This window comes from Notamacropus eugenii, chromosome 2, assembly GCF_028372415.1.
Source record: "Notamacropus eugenii isolate mMacEug1 chromosome 2, mMacEug1.pri_v2, whole genome shotgun sequence".
In the NCBI taxonomy this organism is placed as follows: domain Eukaryota; kingdom Metazoa; phylum Chordata; class Mammalia; order Diprotodontia; family Macropodidae; genus Notamacropus; species Notamacropus eugenii.
The window spans coordinates 145,913,338-145,932,423 of NC_092873.1; the positions used below are offsets into that span (position 1 = coordinate 145,913,338).

Sequence of the window (19,086 nt, forward strand, 5' to 3'; positions counted from 1 at the left end):
ATTGAAAAAAGCTAAAGATCACAACAGAACAAATGCAATTTAAAGTAGCTCTGAATTCAATCAATCAGTAAAGATTTAGTAAGTGCCAGACACTGTGAAAATGCTAGGGGATACAAAAAGAGGCAGAGAACAGCCCCTGCCTTCAAAGACCTCACAATCTAATGGGGGAGGCAAAAACCAAATACGTACAAACAAGTTATATACAAGATAAATAGGAAACAATTAAACCAGAGAAAATATTGGAAGTAAGTGGGGTTGGGCAAGGCTTCCTGTAGAACAACCATAACACTGGAAAAGATTAAAAAAAATTGAGGAAACATGGAAAAATAGGCACACATTAAAAGCATTGGTGATGGAGTTGTGAACTGGTCATTATTTCCTGAAAACAATTTGGAATTATGACCCCAAAGTCACTAAATTGTGCCTACCCTTTGACCCACTGATACTATAACCTAGCATATATCCTAAAAAGGCCAGAGAAAGAAGAAAAAGATAGGTATGTACAAAAATATGTATATGGAGCAGTCTGGTTAGGCTGGAACATAGAGGGAATAGCATGAGGAAAGCTTGGAAAAGTAACATGGCACCAGACTGTGAGTTTTAAATGTGAGACTGTGGAGTTTGAACTTTATTCACTAAATTGTAGGTAGCTGCTGAATTGGTTGAGCCTGGTCATATTTATGTACAGAGAAGATTAATTTGTCAGTGGTATTGAGGAGGGTGAAAAGGGGAAAAGTAGTTAATATCAGGAGACAATTGCAGTAATATGTAAAATAGTGGCAGTAGGAAGAGAGAAGAAGAGAAAGGTTGTGGAACTGAAAAACTGCCTCCATGACGAGGCAAATGGCCTTTGCTGTAGTAGGTGATAACACACATGGTATGTAAATTGTCCTAGTCATGGTCTCTATTAACCACCAGAATGGCATCCAGTTTCTTGAACCAGGATGAATTTGTGATAGTATGTAGCTTTGCTGTCATCCAAGATAGGTGATAGTATGGGATGAATCAGCAGTTGTTGCAGCAGAGTCTAAGAGGTTGCCCCCCAGGGTCCTTGGCATGGATATAAACTTATCATAACTAGAAATGCTGACCTGCACTGTTTTGTACAAAGATCTAGCAAAATTTTTGTGTACCTGTGTATAAGCCCTAGAATATGCTTCCTGTGGGCTGCTGCCAGAATGTTGTGACATAGATGAAGTACTATGTATTGACACCAGGGGGAAAGTATAGGTACAAGTGAATCTAAGGTGGCACAGTGGATAGAGTACTGGCTCTGGAGTGAGGGAGCCCTAAGTTCAAATCCGGCTTCAGACACATGACACTTACTTGTTGTATGGCCATGGGGAAGTTACTTAACCCCATTGCCTCACAGGAAAAGAAAAGTCCATCCAAGATTGATCGTTCTTTGGCTTAAGGCACCATGCCTGTTGGGAGGGGGTGAATTTTTGGTTCTGAGTATAGGTAGTCATAAGGGAATGTTGACAGATTTTCTATTTATCTCACTAAGGTTGCCTTTCTAGCAGTTTGATCTTTGATTGTGGCAACGTGCTTTTTTTGCAGCTGACTTTTGCTTATGTGTTGAAATATTATTGGGTCAGATTTACCATATTGCCTGATTCAAATATGCCAGTACAGCCTTAGACTCTGATGGAGATAAAGAAGGAGGTGTTGAGAGGTAGGAGGAGGATTCGGGGAGTAGTAAGGAATGCATTATCATGATATTATAGATTTAGAATTTGAAGGGACTTTAGAAGCCATCTGATCTACCCTCCTCCCCACATTTTATAGATTATGAAACTGAGGCCCAGAGAAGTTAAGTAATTTGTCTAAGATCACAGAAATGATCAGAAGTGGCATTTGAGCCAATGTCCTATGACTTCAGAGCCAACACTCTTCTCTGTATCACCAACGTGATACCTTCAGCAGCTGCTGTGGATATGCATGTGTATTTCCAGGGTCAATTCACAAAATATAAACTGTCTTCCTCAAAGACAAAGCCAAGATATTTATTTAGATACTAGAAAGCCACCATGGTAACAACAAAGTTTGTACACATTATCAACAAAGGGAGCACAATCATCCCCAAGCCTTTCCTCCATCAGGCCTCCCCACAAACAAGCTCGTTTAGGCAAAATAACTCCCTCTCTCACTCATGCCAGCTGCTCTGCTCTGCCTCCTCTCTCTCTCAGCTCCACCTCACTTTGTCTTCCTGCTCCACCCATTCAGCAGACTAATCCCACCATGGGCTTAATGTGATTCAAGCTGTGGGCTGGTCCAAAGCTCAAAACAGGTCACAGGAGCCTATTAAAGGGCAGGGAAGATCTTCAAATTCACTTAACATTACAGTTTGCCATTTCCTTCTACAACTCATTTTTACAAATGAGAAACTGATGTAAACAGGGTTAAGTGACTTGCCCAAAGTCACACATCTAGTAAATATCTGAGGCCAGATTTGAACTCAGGAAGATGAGTCTTCCTGACTCCAGGCCCAGTGTACTGTACCACCTAACTATCTCTTGATAATTAAAAAAAAAATTTCAGTGCTTACTATAAGCCAGGCACTTGACTAAGCACTGGGGATAAAAACAAAGGCAAGAAGGAGTCCCTGCCTTCATGGAGTTCATATTCTAATGGTGGAAAGAATATGCAAACAACTATGTACAGAGACAATATACAGATATAGATGTATACATATTTATATATAGAATAAATTGGAGATAATCTCAGAGGAAAGGAATCTTAAGATTAAGAGGGATCAAGAAAGATTTCTTGCAGGAGGTGAAGCAAGCCCAGGAAGTAGAAATGAGGAAGGAAAATATTCCAGACTTGGGGGACAGCCAGTGAAAGTGCAGAGTTGGGAGATAGAGTGTTGAGTGCCAAGATTTGCAAAAAGGCCAGTGTCTCTGGATAATAGAGTAAGAACAGGAGAGAGCAAAGTCTAGAAAGGTAGAAAGGGATCAGGTTGTTTGTTTTCCTTCCAAAAAATGTTCCCAAGTAAGTATATTAAATTCAACCTTATTTCTTTGTTTAAGAATAAAATGAGAGGGTTTAAAGAGTACCTTTCTTGTTCTAGGAATAAAATGATTCTTCTAAAGGAGGGAAGAACTACTGATTAGAGAAATACAAATTGAAACACTTTTCCACCTCACACTTTTCAGATTGACTAATATGACAAATAAAGGAAAATTATAATTGTTAGTAGGGATGTAGGAATATTGGAACACTAATGCACTGTTGGTGGAGTTATGAACTGATCCAGTCATTCTGGAGAACAATTTTGAATTATATCCAAAGGGCAGTCAGATCGTGCATATGCCTTGGTCTACTAGGTCTATGTCCCAAAGAGATCATAAAAAAGGGAAAAGGACCTACATGCACAAAAATATTTATGGCATCCCTTTTTGTGGTGACAAAGAATTGGAAATTGAGGGGATGCCCATTAACTGGGGAATGGCTGAATAAGTTGTGATATATGAATGTAATAGAATACTATTGTGGTTTAAGAATTGATGAGCAAGAATATTTCAGAAAAACCTAGAAAGATGTACATGAACTGATGCAAAGTGAAATGAGCAGAACCAGGAGAGCATTATGCACAGTAACTGCAATATTGTGTCATTATCAACTATGAATGACTTTTAACTCTTCTCAGCTACCCCCAAGCCTTCCCTCGGACAGGCCTACCCACAAACTCCCTTAGGCAGAATCACTCCCTCTCTCACTCCACCTGCTCTGCCTCCTCTCTCCCAGCTCCACCTCACTCTTGCTGCTCCACCCTTCCTGCTCCACCCATTCATCAAACTGCTGCCACCATGGTTTTATGATTCAAGCTATGGGCTGGGCTAGAACTCAAAGCAGGTCACATGGACCTATTAAAGGGGCAGGGATCTTCAAATTCCCTTACCATTATATTCTCACTGCACTGTAGTATCTCAGAAGCTATATTGCACTTCTACCTATTTTTAGTAGGGGTTATCAAATTTAATATGACCAAAACAAAAATCATAATCTTCAAATTCACTATCATTTATCATTCATTTATAATTTTCATTTTTCATGATCTGAGTTTTAGTTTTAAATGCATTAACAATGTTATAATTATGAATATAGCTTTTTTGTTATCTAAATACTATTTCTTGTGTTGTTTTTTTTTTTAAACAGATATCTCACCGAGTCTTATGGTACAGGCCAAGATATTGATGATAGAATTGTGGAAGGTACTTTTTAAAAAAACTGAATTCAGTTTTTATTGTATGACATTTACTAAAAATAACTTTAGTGGAATCTTTACCTCTTGCCATTTAGTGTAAGAATTATGGAAGATATTTTTATTTTATTTTAATGGAGAGAATGACTTCTTGGTAGTTTTCCACTGAAGTAATAATCAAAGTGTGAAATATTTGGTCATTTTATTTTATTTTTTTTTACATAACTAGAGTTTTAAGACTGATATGCATAAGTTAATTTAATCTGGGTTCCATATTAATGCTACTTTTATGTCCTTCATTAACTAATAAAGATAAATGGTTTAAATCCTTTCTTAGAAAATGTTGATAATAGTCATAAAACTATTAAGTTGATGTTCCTTTTGAGACTATGGCAATTACTTTCTTTTTTTAACCAAAACAGATTATTAGTTAGAAAGGTGAACATTTTCCATCCTTAAGCTATTCTCCGTCCTCTTTAAATCCTAACTCCCTATTCCCTTCTATAAGTCATGTCAAGTGCTTATTTCCACATTGACTAAGTATGGAAAATATTGAATTTCCTTTCACAACATTATTACATATCCAGCATTTATTAAGTACTGTTTATTTCAATAATGCAATATTCTGTTTATTTCAATAATATAATATTTTGTGCATTTGATTTTTGGATTGTTTTCTTAAAGAGACTCAGACATGTCTCTGGTTTGTTTTCCTTTATAGTTCTATTAAATACAGTATCAGGTACCCTTTGAATTTTGTATTAATTGAGCAAACTTTCTAAGAAATAAAATGCTTCAGTATTTAAAAAACTTTTAATCTCATCAGTGTGAGCTTCTTTTATGTGAGCAAATTACTGTCCCTCTATAATGTAATAGGTGATATTTGGGAACTGCTGTAGCCAAAATTAATTATCTTGTGACTTTCAGGTGAATGAATAAATGAATGAAAAAGCATTTATTAAGTTTTTATTACGTGCAAAATCCTATGCAGGAGCTACAATAGAAAAACAAGATAATATCTGCTCTTAAAGAGTTCAAATTCTAATGGGTAAGGAAACAAGAGAGGTTAGCTTCAAATCAAAAATCTTATAGTCCTTACTGTACAACAGAAAAGCAAATGGTAATGTGTCTTATCTTCTTTAATGTTATTTCTGTTGATAAGATCATATCCATCTCTGATGAACCATTTGACAGTGCCAAGAACTTTTGATAGAAAACCTTCTTTTCCGGGTCTTCAGTAACTGTAGCTGCTGAAGGGGCAGGTCTGCAGGAACTGGAGGAGGAGTTGTTAGGTCCTGTCCAGAATTTGTTTCCCTGGATGGTGGCTTTGAGACCCAGTGGTCTGGAGAGCACTTCTAATTGGATTCAGAGTCTTGGGTCACCTTCATCAGGACCTGAGAAGAAGGAGGTGGTGGTGAAGATGGAGGTAGTTTGACTTGTTTGTCACATGCTGTCTCTCCCTCAGAGTGCTTTAATATTTCCACTAAGCTGGCTTGTCTGCCATGCATGTGCTAATTGGGAGGAATTGTTGACATCTTCTCAATAGTGATTGCTTTTGGGCATAGTAATCGCTGTGGGCAGTGATTAAATAGATAGAATGATGAACTGGGAGTCAGAAAGACCTGCGGTTCTGTGTGAGATGTGACCTCATATACCTACTAGCTTGTGAGCCTGGATGTCACTTTACCTCTGTCTCAGCTTCCTCAACTGTAAAACGGGAATAATAACAACATCTACCTTGTGTTATTGTGGTGAGGATCAGATGAGATATTTGTAAGATCCTTTGAAAACTTTAAAGTACTTTATAAATACTATGGTTATTTTTATTATAAGCTCTTTTTCCTTAAAATTAAAAAAAATTCTCCTTAAACTGTCCCAAATCAGTGGAGTTTCACATCTTTTCCCTCATAATTAGCTTTTTGTTTATCTTTATCCTTAAAATGAATGTCTCTGATTAAATGTGGCCAGTTTCCTTGTTAATTTACCGTGGCCCTAAGTATTACTACTGTGCCTGAGTCTGTTAACACGTAACTAGAATAGTAAGATTATGCAAAAATAAAGCTAAAATGGCATAAAGACTCCCTCATTGCCTGAGTCACCTCTACTATAAAGAACTTTTAGCACTCTTCCCATGTTTTTCTCCTGGAAAAATTACTGTTTGCTTATAGATCATAGACAGATTGAAGCTGTATCTGTCAATTTCTAGACAAAGGATTCCTGGCTCTCTTATGTCTTCAGTTCAGTAAAGATTTCTAGAAGCAAAAAATAAAACAAAACAACAAACATGAATTGTAGTACCCGGGGAAAAACAAAAATTAGCCATATGTTATCAAGACAGTATCATATGTGGTCCTGAAATAAAGACGTGAAAAATGATTAAGTTCATATATTTTTATAAATTACATGAGATGTTCTTAAAAACCAAAAGAAATATAATAGATACCAGTGGGAAGCTTTTGGTTCACTCATTATTTGGTGACATTGTTGCCAGCGATATGACTTCTACAAAAAAGAGTCAGGGAAATAAAAATGTCTGCTAATTACTGGACAACTTATATTTAACTTTACTTTAACAGTGTTTCTATGTTTCTTAGATTCTGGAGATTGACATTATAGTGTAGAACCAAGTCTCTGTTCCAGTACTTGAATTAAGTCGGACCTTTTTAAGACAGTTTTTGTTTTAACCACTTATACCTGTGTGGCCTACTTTCATGCGGAATGGGGCTACACAATTCAAGTGCCTTAATGTCCTAAGGAGGGTGCCTTTGTGTCTGATATATTAAAGGATAGTAACAAAATATTTATTTTTAATATTTGACAAGAGAATTCAGTCTTCACAAGATTGTGATTTGATAGTGTGTAGCGCCAAGGAGATATTCACAGCACCTACAGCAACCATGAGTATCCTGGTGCAATTCTGGATCATAAAGTACAAAAGACTCTCTACATGGAAGACAGAACCAAAACATTTATTCAGACACCAGAAAGTCAAATCCATCATAGTAACTTTTTGTTACTATACACAATAACAATGCAGAGGAAAACACCATCCCCAAGACTTCCCCCTGCTAGGCTTCCCACAAAGAAGCAATCACTGATGAGTCTAGCTGTCTGCCTCATCTCTCTCCCTCAGTTCTTACTGCTCTGATCAACCTCCTCCCAGCTCTGCTCTAGCTCAGAGACTTCTTGTTCCACCCTTCCTGCTCCACCCCCCTCGGCACCTGTGAAAAAGCTTTCTTCGACAGACTCATGTGACTCAGGCTTCCATGTGACCCAGGCAGGTCACATGGGCCCACCAGTGAGTGGGAAAGATTTTCCCATTTAAATTACCATTACACAGTGTTAAATTAAGTCTCTAGTAAATAAAGTTGAATTCCACAAAAATAGTTTTCTCAGACTCTTTAGTCAAGTCTTTTTTCATAGGATTATAGTTAGGAGTGGAGAGGACCTTAGAAAGCTTTTGAGTCCAGCCCCCTCATTTTATAGGTGAGACTGAGACACAGAGGTTAAGTGAGTTGTCCAGTGTCACAGTTAGTAAATGTCTTAGGATTTGAATCAAGGATTTCCTTATTCCAAGTCCAGTTGTCATATCCACTATGCAGGGCTGCTTCTTATGTTCCAGGTGATTGTTGGCATTTAGTATTATTAATATAAATTGAATAATAATTTAAATTAATAAATTAATATAAAAAGCTTAGGCGCTTTTGAAATATACCTTTAAGGGAATTTATACAAGTTGTATTTACAGTGAGGGCATTTTCAGGAGTATAAACTAAAATATTTTTTATTTTAATTATGAATTTTTTATAATTTACTAAATTACTATTTTGGGATCTTAAAAAGTTGGTAAATAAAAAGAGAATGATTTTAGAGGACGCAGTAAGGAAGACAAACTGAAGATTGAAAAGGTTAAAAATAGAACCTCTTAAGAAAAGGTTAAATGATTACATCACTTAGGCAAACTAATAGGCAAAATGACTGAGAAATGTTTGCAAAGGTGGTGAGAGGCCAATTATTTCCCCATTCCATTATAGATAGACTAAGGAATGAGCATTAAATGGCATCAAGAAGAATGCCTCAGCACAAGCAGTTTTGAAGCACTGTAATAGATTACCGAATGGGATATGCCCATTTCACTTTGCATCAGTTGATGTATGTCATCCCAGGTTTTTTTTTTTTTTTTTTTTGGAAAGCACGCTATTTGTCATTTCTTAAAGCACAGTAGCATTCCATCACAATCACATATTACAACTTGTGCAAAGATTCTCCAGTTGATGGGTGTCTCTTCAATTTCCAGTTCTTGTCACCATAAAAAGAGTTGTTATAAATATTTTTTTACATATAGGTCCTTTTCTTTTTTCTTTGATCTCTTTGGGGTACAGATTTAGTAATGTTAATGCTGGGCCAAAGGGTATGCATAGTTTTATAGCCCTTTGGGCATAGTTCCAAATTGCTCTTCAGAATGGTTAGATGAGTTCACCACTCCATTGGATGCTTTTTAATAGTCTCACAAAGAAGGTAATTTTAAAAGTTATTTTTACTAGTAAAGACATAAGAAAGGGGGAGTTCCAAATTAAATATTTTTTCCCTTATCTTGCCATGAAAAGCTTATTTCATTGTTTGCAAAACTTTATAAGGCAATTTGTGTGTGTTGAAACTGTAGAATTATTGGTTTTAGAGCTTCTTTAATTTTTTTTGTGGAAGTCATTTCTTGATTTGCAAGAGATGGAAAAAAATCATTTTTTTGGTGTAACCTATTTTTTTTCTAAAAATTTTCCATATTACAGTAAAAATGATAATATTACAATCTTTTAGACTTGAAATAATTTTTATTGCTACTTTTTTTTGCAGCATCGGCTGTGTGTAATTTTAAGTAAGGTTAAAGGTATTAGGCGATTTTTAATTTTCTCCCAAGTGAGTCTGTTGATGAAATTGTTTTACTTTTATCCTTCTTACTAGCCAACCCATTGCTAGAAGCTTTTGGGAATGCAAAGACTGTTCGTAACAATAACAGCAGCCGTTTTGGAAAATTTGTTGAAATACATTTCAATGAAAAGGTAAGGGGACATTTTTGGATATGGTGTATTACATTGTTGTATATTAATGATGAGCATGATGATGTTAAAAGACTTAGAATTCTTCCTCATTTCATGATAAATTTAGGCAAAGATTATGCTTGTATTCATGGAAAATAGCTATAATAATGCCTTTATTACTTCTATTGAATACCTTCTTTGCCCTCACATATATTTGAGAGCACCAAATAATTTTATTATGAACTTCAGAAAACCCATGGTAAAGTTCATTTTAAGAGTAGGCATTATCATATTACCCCAGAGTGTTTTAGGTAACATTAAAACTCATTAAAATAAAACAAACAAACTTGCACTAATCCTCTTTTTTTTTACAATGCTGAAAATTCATAGTGACATATACAGTTGTATTTGCTATTAGCATCATTAGTGATTTTGTTATTATTACAGACAGTTAAATTATCTATTATGTTCTTCAGAATGTGAAAATCTTGAGCTTATTTTGTTTTTCTCAAAACTTGTTTCCCCTTTGCTATTTCTGTTAATGGCACTAATTTAATTCAACAAGAAGGTATTAAGTACCTGTTATAGTGAAGATACTACGTTAATTGCAAACAAAATCCTAGAAAACGTCCTTCCCTTGAGCAATTTACATTTTGTTGAAGAGAAAAATCTGTCAGCTGAGAAGCATGGTAACTTGAGGAGGAGGAAGAGATCATTAACAGTGTTGGGGAAAAAAGGAATGTTATCTCATAGGAGGTGCACATAAATGCAGTGTTGAATGAAGATAGAGATTCTAAGAAGCAGAAGTGGGAGTGGTTAGTTCATCACAGTGCAGAGGTACAGAAAGAAGTGATGGGATGCCACATTCAGGAAACTGAAAATAGATTACTTTGACTGACATAGAGACGGTATGGAGAGAAAAGAAATGTGACGTGAGGCTAATAAAAAGATAGTTTTGAGTCAGGTCACAAAATACCAAACTGAAGTATTTTTATTTTATCCTTAGTGCATAGTGAGCCACTGAAGATTTGTGAGCAGCAGCATGACATGGTCAGATGAGCTCTAGGAAGATTGTTTGGTAGCTGTGGGGAACATAGAGAGAAAGGAACCAAAGACAGGGAGATCAATTAAGCTTTTTCTTATAATCCAGGCGAAAGGTGGCAAGAGCCTGAACCAAAGTGATGGTCAGGTGGATGAAAGGAAGAGCTTCAGTGTGAGAGATGTTAAGGAAGCAGCAATAATTATGGCTTGGCACCTGATAGGCTGTGAGACATGAGGGAGAAGGAAGAATTGAGGGTCATCTTCAAGGTTGTAACATGAGGAACCATTGTGCTTACTGGATATTTTTATACAAGAGAGTGATTTATTTTTTTAAAATATATAATTTATTTATTTTTCAGTTCTCCACATTCATTTCCACAAGAATTTGAATTCGAAATTTTCTCCCCATCTCTCCCCACCCCCCACCCCAGGACAGCATGCACCCCGTTCACTCCTTCCTCCAGTCTATCCTCTCTTCTGTTACTCACCCTTCTTCCATTCCCCTTCCCCTCTATTTTCCTGTAGGGCAAAATAGATTTCTGTACCCCATTGCCTGTATAGCTTAATTTTCAGTTGCATGCTAAAACAATTTTTAACATTCATTCTTAAAGCTTTGAGTTCCATATTCTCTCCCTCCCTCCCCACCTTCCCTCATTGAGAAAACAAGCAATTTAATATAGGTCATACATGTGTAACAATACAAAGCACTTCCATAATAGTTATGTTGTAAAAGACTAACCACATTTCCCTCTGTCCTATCCTGCCCTCAATTTATTCCATTCTCTCCCTTCGCCTGTCCTCCCACAATAAGTATTTGCTTCTGATTATCCCTTGCCCCAATTTGCTGTCCCTTCTATTATCTTCCCTCTCCTGTCCACTTCACCCTTGCCTTCCTGCAGGGTAAAATAGATTTCCATATCCAATTGAGTGTGTGTTATTCCCTCCTTAAGCCAAATCCCATGAGAGTAAGGCTCACTTATTTCCTTTCATCTCCTCCCTCTTCTCCTCCATTGTAAAAGCTTTTTCTTTCCTCTAACTACCCTAATACTGAAGAAAGTCTCATGAGTTACAAGTAAGATCTTTCCATGTAGAAATGTAAAGAATTCAACTTTAATGAGTTTCTTAAGGCTTCGCTTTCCTGTCTTACCTTTTCATGTTTCTCTTCATTTTTGTATTTGAAAGTCAAATTTTCCACTCAGCTCTGGTCTTTTCAAAAGGAATGCTTGGAAGTCTTCTATTTCATTAAAATTCCATTTTTTCCCCTGAAGTATTATACTTAGTTTTGTTGGGTAGGTGATTCTTGGTTTTAATCCTATCTTCTTTGACCCGTAGAATATCATATTCCAAGCCCATCAATCCCTTAGTGTAGAAGCTTCTAGATCTAGTGTTATCCTGATTGTATTTCCATAGTACTTGAATTGTTTCTTTTTGGCTGCTTGTAATATTTTCTCCTTGACCTGGGAATTCTGGAATTTGGCTACAATGTTCCTAGGCATTTTCCTTTTGGAATTGCTTTCAGGAGGTGTTCAGTGCATTCTTTCAATTTCTTTTTTACTGTATGGTTCTAAAATATAAGGGCAGTTTTCCTTGATAATTTCATGAAAGATGGTGTCTAGACTCTCTTTTTGATCATGTTTTCAGGTCGACCAATAATTTTTAAATTATCTCTCCTGGATCTGTTTTCCAGGTCAGTTGTTTTTCCCATGAGATATTTTAAATTGTCTTCTATTTTTTCATTCTTTTGGTTTCGTTTTATAATTCCTTGGTTTCTCATAAAATCATTAGCTTCCATCTGCTTCATTCTAATTTCTAAAGAACTATTTTCTTCAGTGAGCATTTGAACCTCCTTTTCCATTTGGCCAATTCTGCTTTTTAAAGCATTCTTCTCATTGACTTTTTGGACGTCTTTTGCCATTTGGGATAGTCTGTTTTTAAAGGTGTTATTTTCTTCAGCATTTCTTTGAGTCTCCTTTAGGAAGCTGTTGACTCACTTTTCATGATTTTCTTGCATTACTGTCATTTCTCTTCTCAATTTTTCCTCCACCTCTCTTGCTTGATTTTCAAAATCCTTTTTGAGCTCTTCCATGGCCTGAGACCATTGCATATTTTTTTTGGAGGCTTTTGATGTAGAAACCTTGACTTTGATGTCTTCCTCTCATGGTATGCTTTGTTCTTCCTCATCTGAAAGGTTGGAAGAAAATAGCTTTTCACCCAGAAAGTAACCTTTTGTAGTCTTATTTTTTTTTCCCCAAAAAAGGGCATTTTCCTAGCCAATTACTTGACTTTTGAATCCTTTGTCAAGTGGAGGGTGTACTACTCTAGGCTTCAGAGGTTTTGTCCAGCTGTTTTCTGATGTATCTCTAGGAACCTGTAAGTTCTCAATTCCTCTAAGGTGGCCCAATCGAGGAAGAGGAGTTTACTTCTCTCCTGGCCTGCACTCTGATCTGTGAGCAACCACAAGCACTATTTTCTGCCCTGGATCTGCCAGTAGGGTTCCCTCTCCACAGCCACCACCAATTCTACCATGCCAGTGCTCCTCCTCACCCCAGGACCGCCTCTTAGGACTGAGACCCAGATCAGCTGCTCGATTCCCTCAGGGTCTTTAGGCAGAGGGCTCCAAAAGTGGATTTGCTGCCTCAGTGGTTGCTGCTGCCCTGGGGCCAGGGCTGAGGCCAGACCTCACTCCCCTCTCACCCATGTGAAAGAGCTTTCTTAGTGACTTGAAGCTGTCTTTGGCATTTTGAGTTGAGAAATCTGGGAACCACAGCTGCTACCTGTGATTCTGTGCCTTGAAGCCTGCTCTAGTCCTGTCTGTGTGGGATGGCTCAGGTCCCCACTTAAATCAGTTACTCAGAGGCCTCTCAAAGTGATGACAGAAAGTTTATTTATTTGATTCTCGAGAAGCAGGACAATCCTATACCAGTTCACCTGGAGTAGGAAAGCCAAAGACAAATAAAAGGCAGTGATTTATATAGACCCTAACACAAGTCCCTCTTTCCCCACTGACCATTATCCTCATTAGCTGAGAGTATGATCTTACATTCTAGACACAAAATCTAACCAATCCCTTTTGAAATGAAGACATCGATGAATTATGTAAGTTTTATCCAATCATTGAGACTCTAATATACTACACAGTTTTATATCCTTATATGGAACTATTTATTCTGTTCTAAAAATATTGTAACCTTGAGCCTCTAGGTCTTACCTCACCCCTGGGAGAAGAATTACAATCTGAGAAGTCTTCACTAAACCTATCCCACTCATGTCCATGCTGCATGGCCCAGGCTAGGCTGTGCTTTGCTCTCAGCCTGGTGCGATAGACCCTTCCTGTGGGCCTGTCTTGGACTGGAAATCTGTTTCACTCTGTCATTTTCTGGCTTCTACTGCTGTAGAATTTGTTTAGAGTAATCTTTTACAGGTATTTTATGCGTTATGGGGGGAGAACTAGAGCAGTTCCATCCTTCTCTTCTGCCATCTTGGCTCTCCCCAAGAGAGTGATTTCGAGGTAAATAATGATGAATTCTGTTTTGGGCATATTAAGTTGAGTGAAATATTAATCCAATGAACAACTTGAGATTTAGGAATGAAACTCAGGAGAAAGATTAGATTGAGTTTGTAGATTTGGTAGTTAGCCATACAGAAATAGTTTTTCAGTCCTTGGGGAAGCACATGAGGTCACCAAATGAGAAGGGTATAAAGAGAGAAGTGAGACGACCTATAACAGAACCATGGTTGAGGGATGGGAAATTGATAGTGATACAGCAAAAAAAGACTAAAATGGAGGAGTTGGCAGAAGGGTGGCCAGGTGAGAGTAGTATTGGGAAAGCCAAATGAATCAGAGAACATGCAGAAAGGAATGGTTAATGTTTCAAGATAGAGGAAGCTTGAGAGGATACCAACTGTCTTTATAGGACAGCAAGCAGGCTAATTTGAATGGATTGTAGAGTGCATGAAGGAGAAAGGTGTGTAATGTCTTGAAATACCAAAGAGAAGAGTTCATATTTTTACCTAAAGGTTAAGGGACTGAGCACAAAGAAACTCTTTGAGTGGAATGAGATGGTCACATATGAGTTCAATGAATTTCAGTCTCTGCTTTTTTAATTTTACATAGTATTGTCTCATCTTTATCCTTTTTATTTAGCTTTGATTTGTAGCTTTGTGATAACTAGTCAAGTTTTCACACAGACAACTCATTTGCATATGACTCCTATGTCAGTAGCCAGTCTTTTCTTCTTTGTTCAAGTGTAGTCAGTTGTGCTTATGTATTTGTGTTGTGTGGAGGTGGGGGGGAATATTTCTTGCTTGCCAAAGTCAGTGCTTTTGTAGTCTCTTCTTGAAGAAAATATTCATGGTATGTAGGCCCAAGAATTAATTCTGTTTTGTCCTATTTTATTTAAGTTGGCATACTAGTAATAATAGTATTTATATAATACCTTAGTGTTTGCAAAGCATTTTACAAATACCACCTCATTTTATTCTCTTATCAGTTCTATCAGGTATATGTTATTACTGTCCCAACTTTACAAGAGAGGAGATTAAGGCAGACAGAGGTGAAATGACTTGCCCAGGGTCACACAGCTAATCAGTGTTTGAGGCCATATTTGAACTTAGTCTTTTTGACTCCATGTCTAGCATGCTTCCTAGCTGCCTCATTAGAAATAGGTTTTCCAACATTTTTTCCTATCTTTTTGTATGTTAACTTGATTTGGAGGAAATTAGAGAGTTTCTTTAACTCTTTCCACCTTGCCTTTCTACCCCCATCATCATTTACTGTAGAAACAGAAAGAAGCCACACTAGACTAAGAATCATTAAACATTTTTCCTATTTCATAAGTTACTATGATCAAAGAATTAGTCACTTAGCAGCCATGCTGCTGTATATTCTTGGGAATATGCTAGATTGGGACTTAGACAAACAGAATTCATTGCTAGGATCTTATTCAGAGACTCATGGCAGAATCTGCCGGTATTGATTGCCACAGTGGGGCATTGAAATGGGTCTTTTGTGGAGTGTTTGTTCATGCACAGATAATTGTGGGAGCTGTTATTTATCAAAACGATTATATATTTTCCTTATATGCTAATGTATAATGTGTATTTCCATAAAAAAGATATTATCTTGACTTAAGATTGCTAATTAATACAAGGACCAGTGTCTTGCACCTGAGAACTAATAATGAAACATGTTACCTACTCTCTGAGAGAGAAGTGGGGAATTTACAGGGAAGGGATTTGTGAACATGGCCACTGTGTAGATTTGGATGTTTTGCTTTATTATGATTTTTTTCATATGAAAGGTTTTATTTTAAGTTTGAGGGATGTTTGGAAGGAAGGGGGAACTAGTAATCATGATACCACTTCTTCCCCCTCCCCAAAAAAAGCAAAGAAAAGAGGGTCATTGTAGCAGTTTTTTAAAATGCTAAGACTAGAACAGAAGAAGGTCCTGAAGTACATGTTTTCAAGCAGGACAGGTTTAAAACTTGTTTAATTTGTTACGTTCTTTTGAAAATCCAACTGGTTCATAATGGAGATTCATGGTTTCATAAATTTTCAAAAAAAAAAATGAAAAAATGTATTTTCTCTTTTTGTTTAGAATGCAGTTGTTGGTGGATTTGTTTCACACTACCTTCTGGAGAAATCTAGGATCTGTGTTCAAGGCAAAGAAGAAAGGAATTATCACATATTTTACAGACTGTGTGCTGGTGCGTCTGAAGATATTAGGGAAAAGCTTCATTTAAGCTCCCCAGACAATTTTCGGGTGAGAAAAATAAAACATCCTTCTGATGATCACATCAGTTTTACCACGTGAACAATTTGTTTTATTTGGATTCAGGATCACAAATCAAACATATCCTAGCCCAATGCTGACTATATACAGTTTAAATATAATTTGATAGAAACATCAAATTGAGAGGCATCATTGAATAATGGATAAAGAACTGGCTTCCAAATCAGTAATGACTGAGTTCAAGTTCTGCCACTTACACATGCTGGATGTATGATCCTAGGAAATTATTTAACTTCTTAGTGTTCTAGGCAACTCTCTAAGACTATACGTTTCAGAAAAGGTGCCGATTTGTATTAGTGGAAGAAATTACCTCACCTGGATGTTCTCTATACCAGTAGAATCTAAGGTCTATTCCCTATCCTAACTCTCACTCCCTTTATTAGAATCACATATGTACTAAATAAATATTTGAATGTTTTCTGTTTTGCAAATTGAAAATGATGGCAAAGATGTTGGATATGTACAAGTAAAAAAATCACATTGTTCAAGTTGTACAACTTAGGAATATGTAATAATTTAAACATACTGGTTTAAACTTATCTTTGACCAATTTGAGGAGAAAATGGTTTGATGTCTAAAGGAGGCAAATTATTGGTCTAATTCAGACCTAAAATGTTTATAGTCAGAGCCATGATAATGCTAGCTCTTAGGTTATTTCTTGTTTTCCTTTTTTGCTGTTTTATTTCTTTGGAATCATCTTTAATTTCTGTGATATCCATCATTTCCAAACACTTCAATTCATATCACATCCATAGCCTTTTATGAAATTTTTTTAAAGTAGCCAGAAAATGTATGAAAGGTAATTTTGATTATATTTATCTACAGTTGTGTTTGAGATTCATTGAGTCTGTCAGTGACTGAAGGGTCTCTCAGTCAAATTTAGATGGGTGAAACTGCAGCTGCAATAGCTATGTCCCCTGGGCTTCATCTATATTATCTCTAATTATAGAGAGATAAATGCCTGTGTGACAACCTTTGAATTAATAAGTGCATATTTTAGCAAATAGTAAAGTATTAGAATCATTCAGACTTATTAAATAATTTTTCAAGTATATCAAGGAGACATCTGCTACATTTCTACAAAGCTGAAAAAGAGGAAAGCATATGGTTATGAACCAGTTAGTTAAAATGATGGCAAAAACTTTGGCCTTCTGAGGCTTTAGCTGTAAATGCAAATGTCTTATAGAAAAAAGTGGAAGGAAAAATTTCCATTCAGAAATTTTTTTTTAAAGAGAAACATTCACCTTGGAAATTTACTATGCAGTGAAATAATATACTTGTTATGGCTTACAAAATAAAGAAAAGCTATTAATTAACATTTTAAAATGCAGTGTTCATGTCAATAATATTTGTTTTTTCCTCAGGTTTTAAAATAGCTAGCCATATAGTTTTATTTCAGTTACCTTGTTTTAAAGGCAGAGCCATAGTCATTGAATAGATATGTATAATATGAAAAAGGAGTTAATCTCCCAAATTATTTATAGTTTCCTTTAGTGTGTGTTTTTATTTTTGTATTTGAGAATGGCTAATGGTCAACAATCTGAGAATGGTTAATGATCAAAAATCTGGGAATTTACTCCAAACAAAATACAGAAGACATAATTATCAGATTTAGAGGAAACTAAAAAGTTAATTTATCCATTTCATTCCATTATTTTTCCCTGTACCTCAATATATGCTGAAAATAGCTCTGTCAAACTAATACTGAAAGTTCCCTGTTACTGTAGCTCCCTACTTGAAATATTTGGTCTTCAAACAGGCTTTGAGCCCTAAATAAATTATTGAAACTTAACAAAGCTAAATTTACTTAGTAACAATCAGAGTTGAGTACCTAGTCCATTGTTAACAAGTGCCTATAACATAACCAAGTGTAATAGTACAAGTCAAATCAACTAGTATTTATTAAACCAGGCACTGTATTAAACTGCAGGTGTGCAAAGAACCAGAAACGACAACTCCTTTTTTCTCATGGTGCTTATAATCCAGTGGGAGAGATCACATGAAAACAGATATGCACCAACAAGATTACACACAGAATGAACTGTAGCTAGTCAGTAGAGGGAGTCTTTGTTGTTCAGTCATTTCAGTCATGTTCAATTCTTCATGACCCCATTCAGGGTTTTCTTGGCAAGGATTTTGCCATGGTTTACATTTGCCACTTACAGATGAAGAAATTGAGGCAAACAGAGTTAAGTGACTTACCCAGAATCACACAGCTTATAAGTGTCTGAGGCCAGATTTAAATGTGGGAAAATGAATCTTCCTGACTCCAGGCCCAGTACTCTCTCCACTGTGCCACCTACCAGCCTGAGGACTAGGAAAGGTTTCTTGCACAAAGTAGATTTTTAGCTGATATTTGAAGGAAGCCATTGCTGAAAGCAAGATTTTGGCTACACGTTTCTATTCCATTCAGTGTTCCGTTCTTTGTTTTAGAAGCTAAAGTTGTAAATGCTGCCATAAACAGGCATAAAAATGATGGTGACTTATATTTTCATATCATTTAACCTATCCCAAGCACCATTACATAAATTGCCTCATTTGATTACAGGTTCATTGAGACCAACCTTTAATGAGCACTTATTAAGTAGCTTAGGTGCAAGGTAGTTGGTGTGGGCAAAATGACAAATACAGTTCTTACCCTCAGTGAATTTACAGTTTAGAAACCTCTAAGATAAATATTGCAAATATTAATATTAATTTGTGTTTTAAATGTGCTTCCACTGAGGTTCTGATAGAGGCTAAATAACTTGACCTCTGATTCTTCCTGCTGGTTCTTTCCTTGGGCTCTTTAAATCTTTTTGGAGAAAGTTTACCAGACTGTGTTTCAAAATTCTCTTTTCTCTGATTATTAGTTTTAGTGTTTCAGTTGATCTACTCTTTCTATTTACAGATAGATATTGGCATTTAGTTGTTTAGTTTCTGTGATCCTAGTGATACTGGAAGAAAAGATTGTTTATTATTAGGTGATGAGCAAATGATGTACTGGATTAAAACTAAATGTTCTTTAGAAG

At 36.3% G+C, this 19,086-nt stretch overlaps 1 protein-coding gene across 4 annotated transcripts in view; it reads left to right on the top strand.

Moving 5' to 3' along the window:
* The window catches only part of MYO6 (myosin VI), a 226,644-nt gene that overhangs the window by 118,445 nt on the left and 89,113 nt on the right, over window positions 1-19,086 (top strand). For all 4 annotated transcript variants that reach the window (XM_072642643.1, XM_072642644.1, XM_072642645.1 and 1 more), the window contains exons 8-10: window positions 4,162-4,217; window positions 9,167-9,264; window positions 15,881-16,045. In XM_072642643.1, coding sequence (XP_072498744.1) covers window positions 4,162-4,217; window positions 9,167-9,264; window positions 15,881-16,045 — 319 coding nt within the window. The remainder of the gene's footprint in view (window positions 1-4,161; window positions 4,218-9,166; window positions 9,265-15,880; window positions 16,046-19,086) is intronic.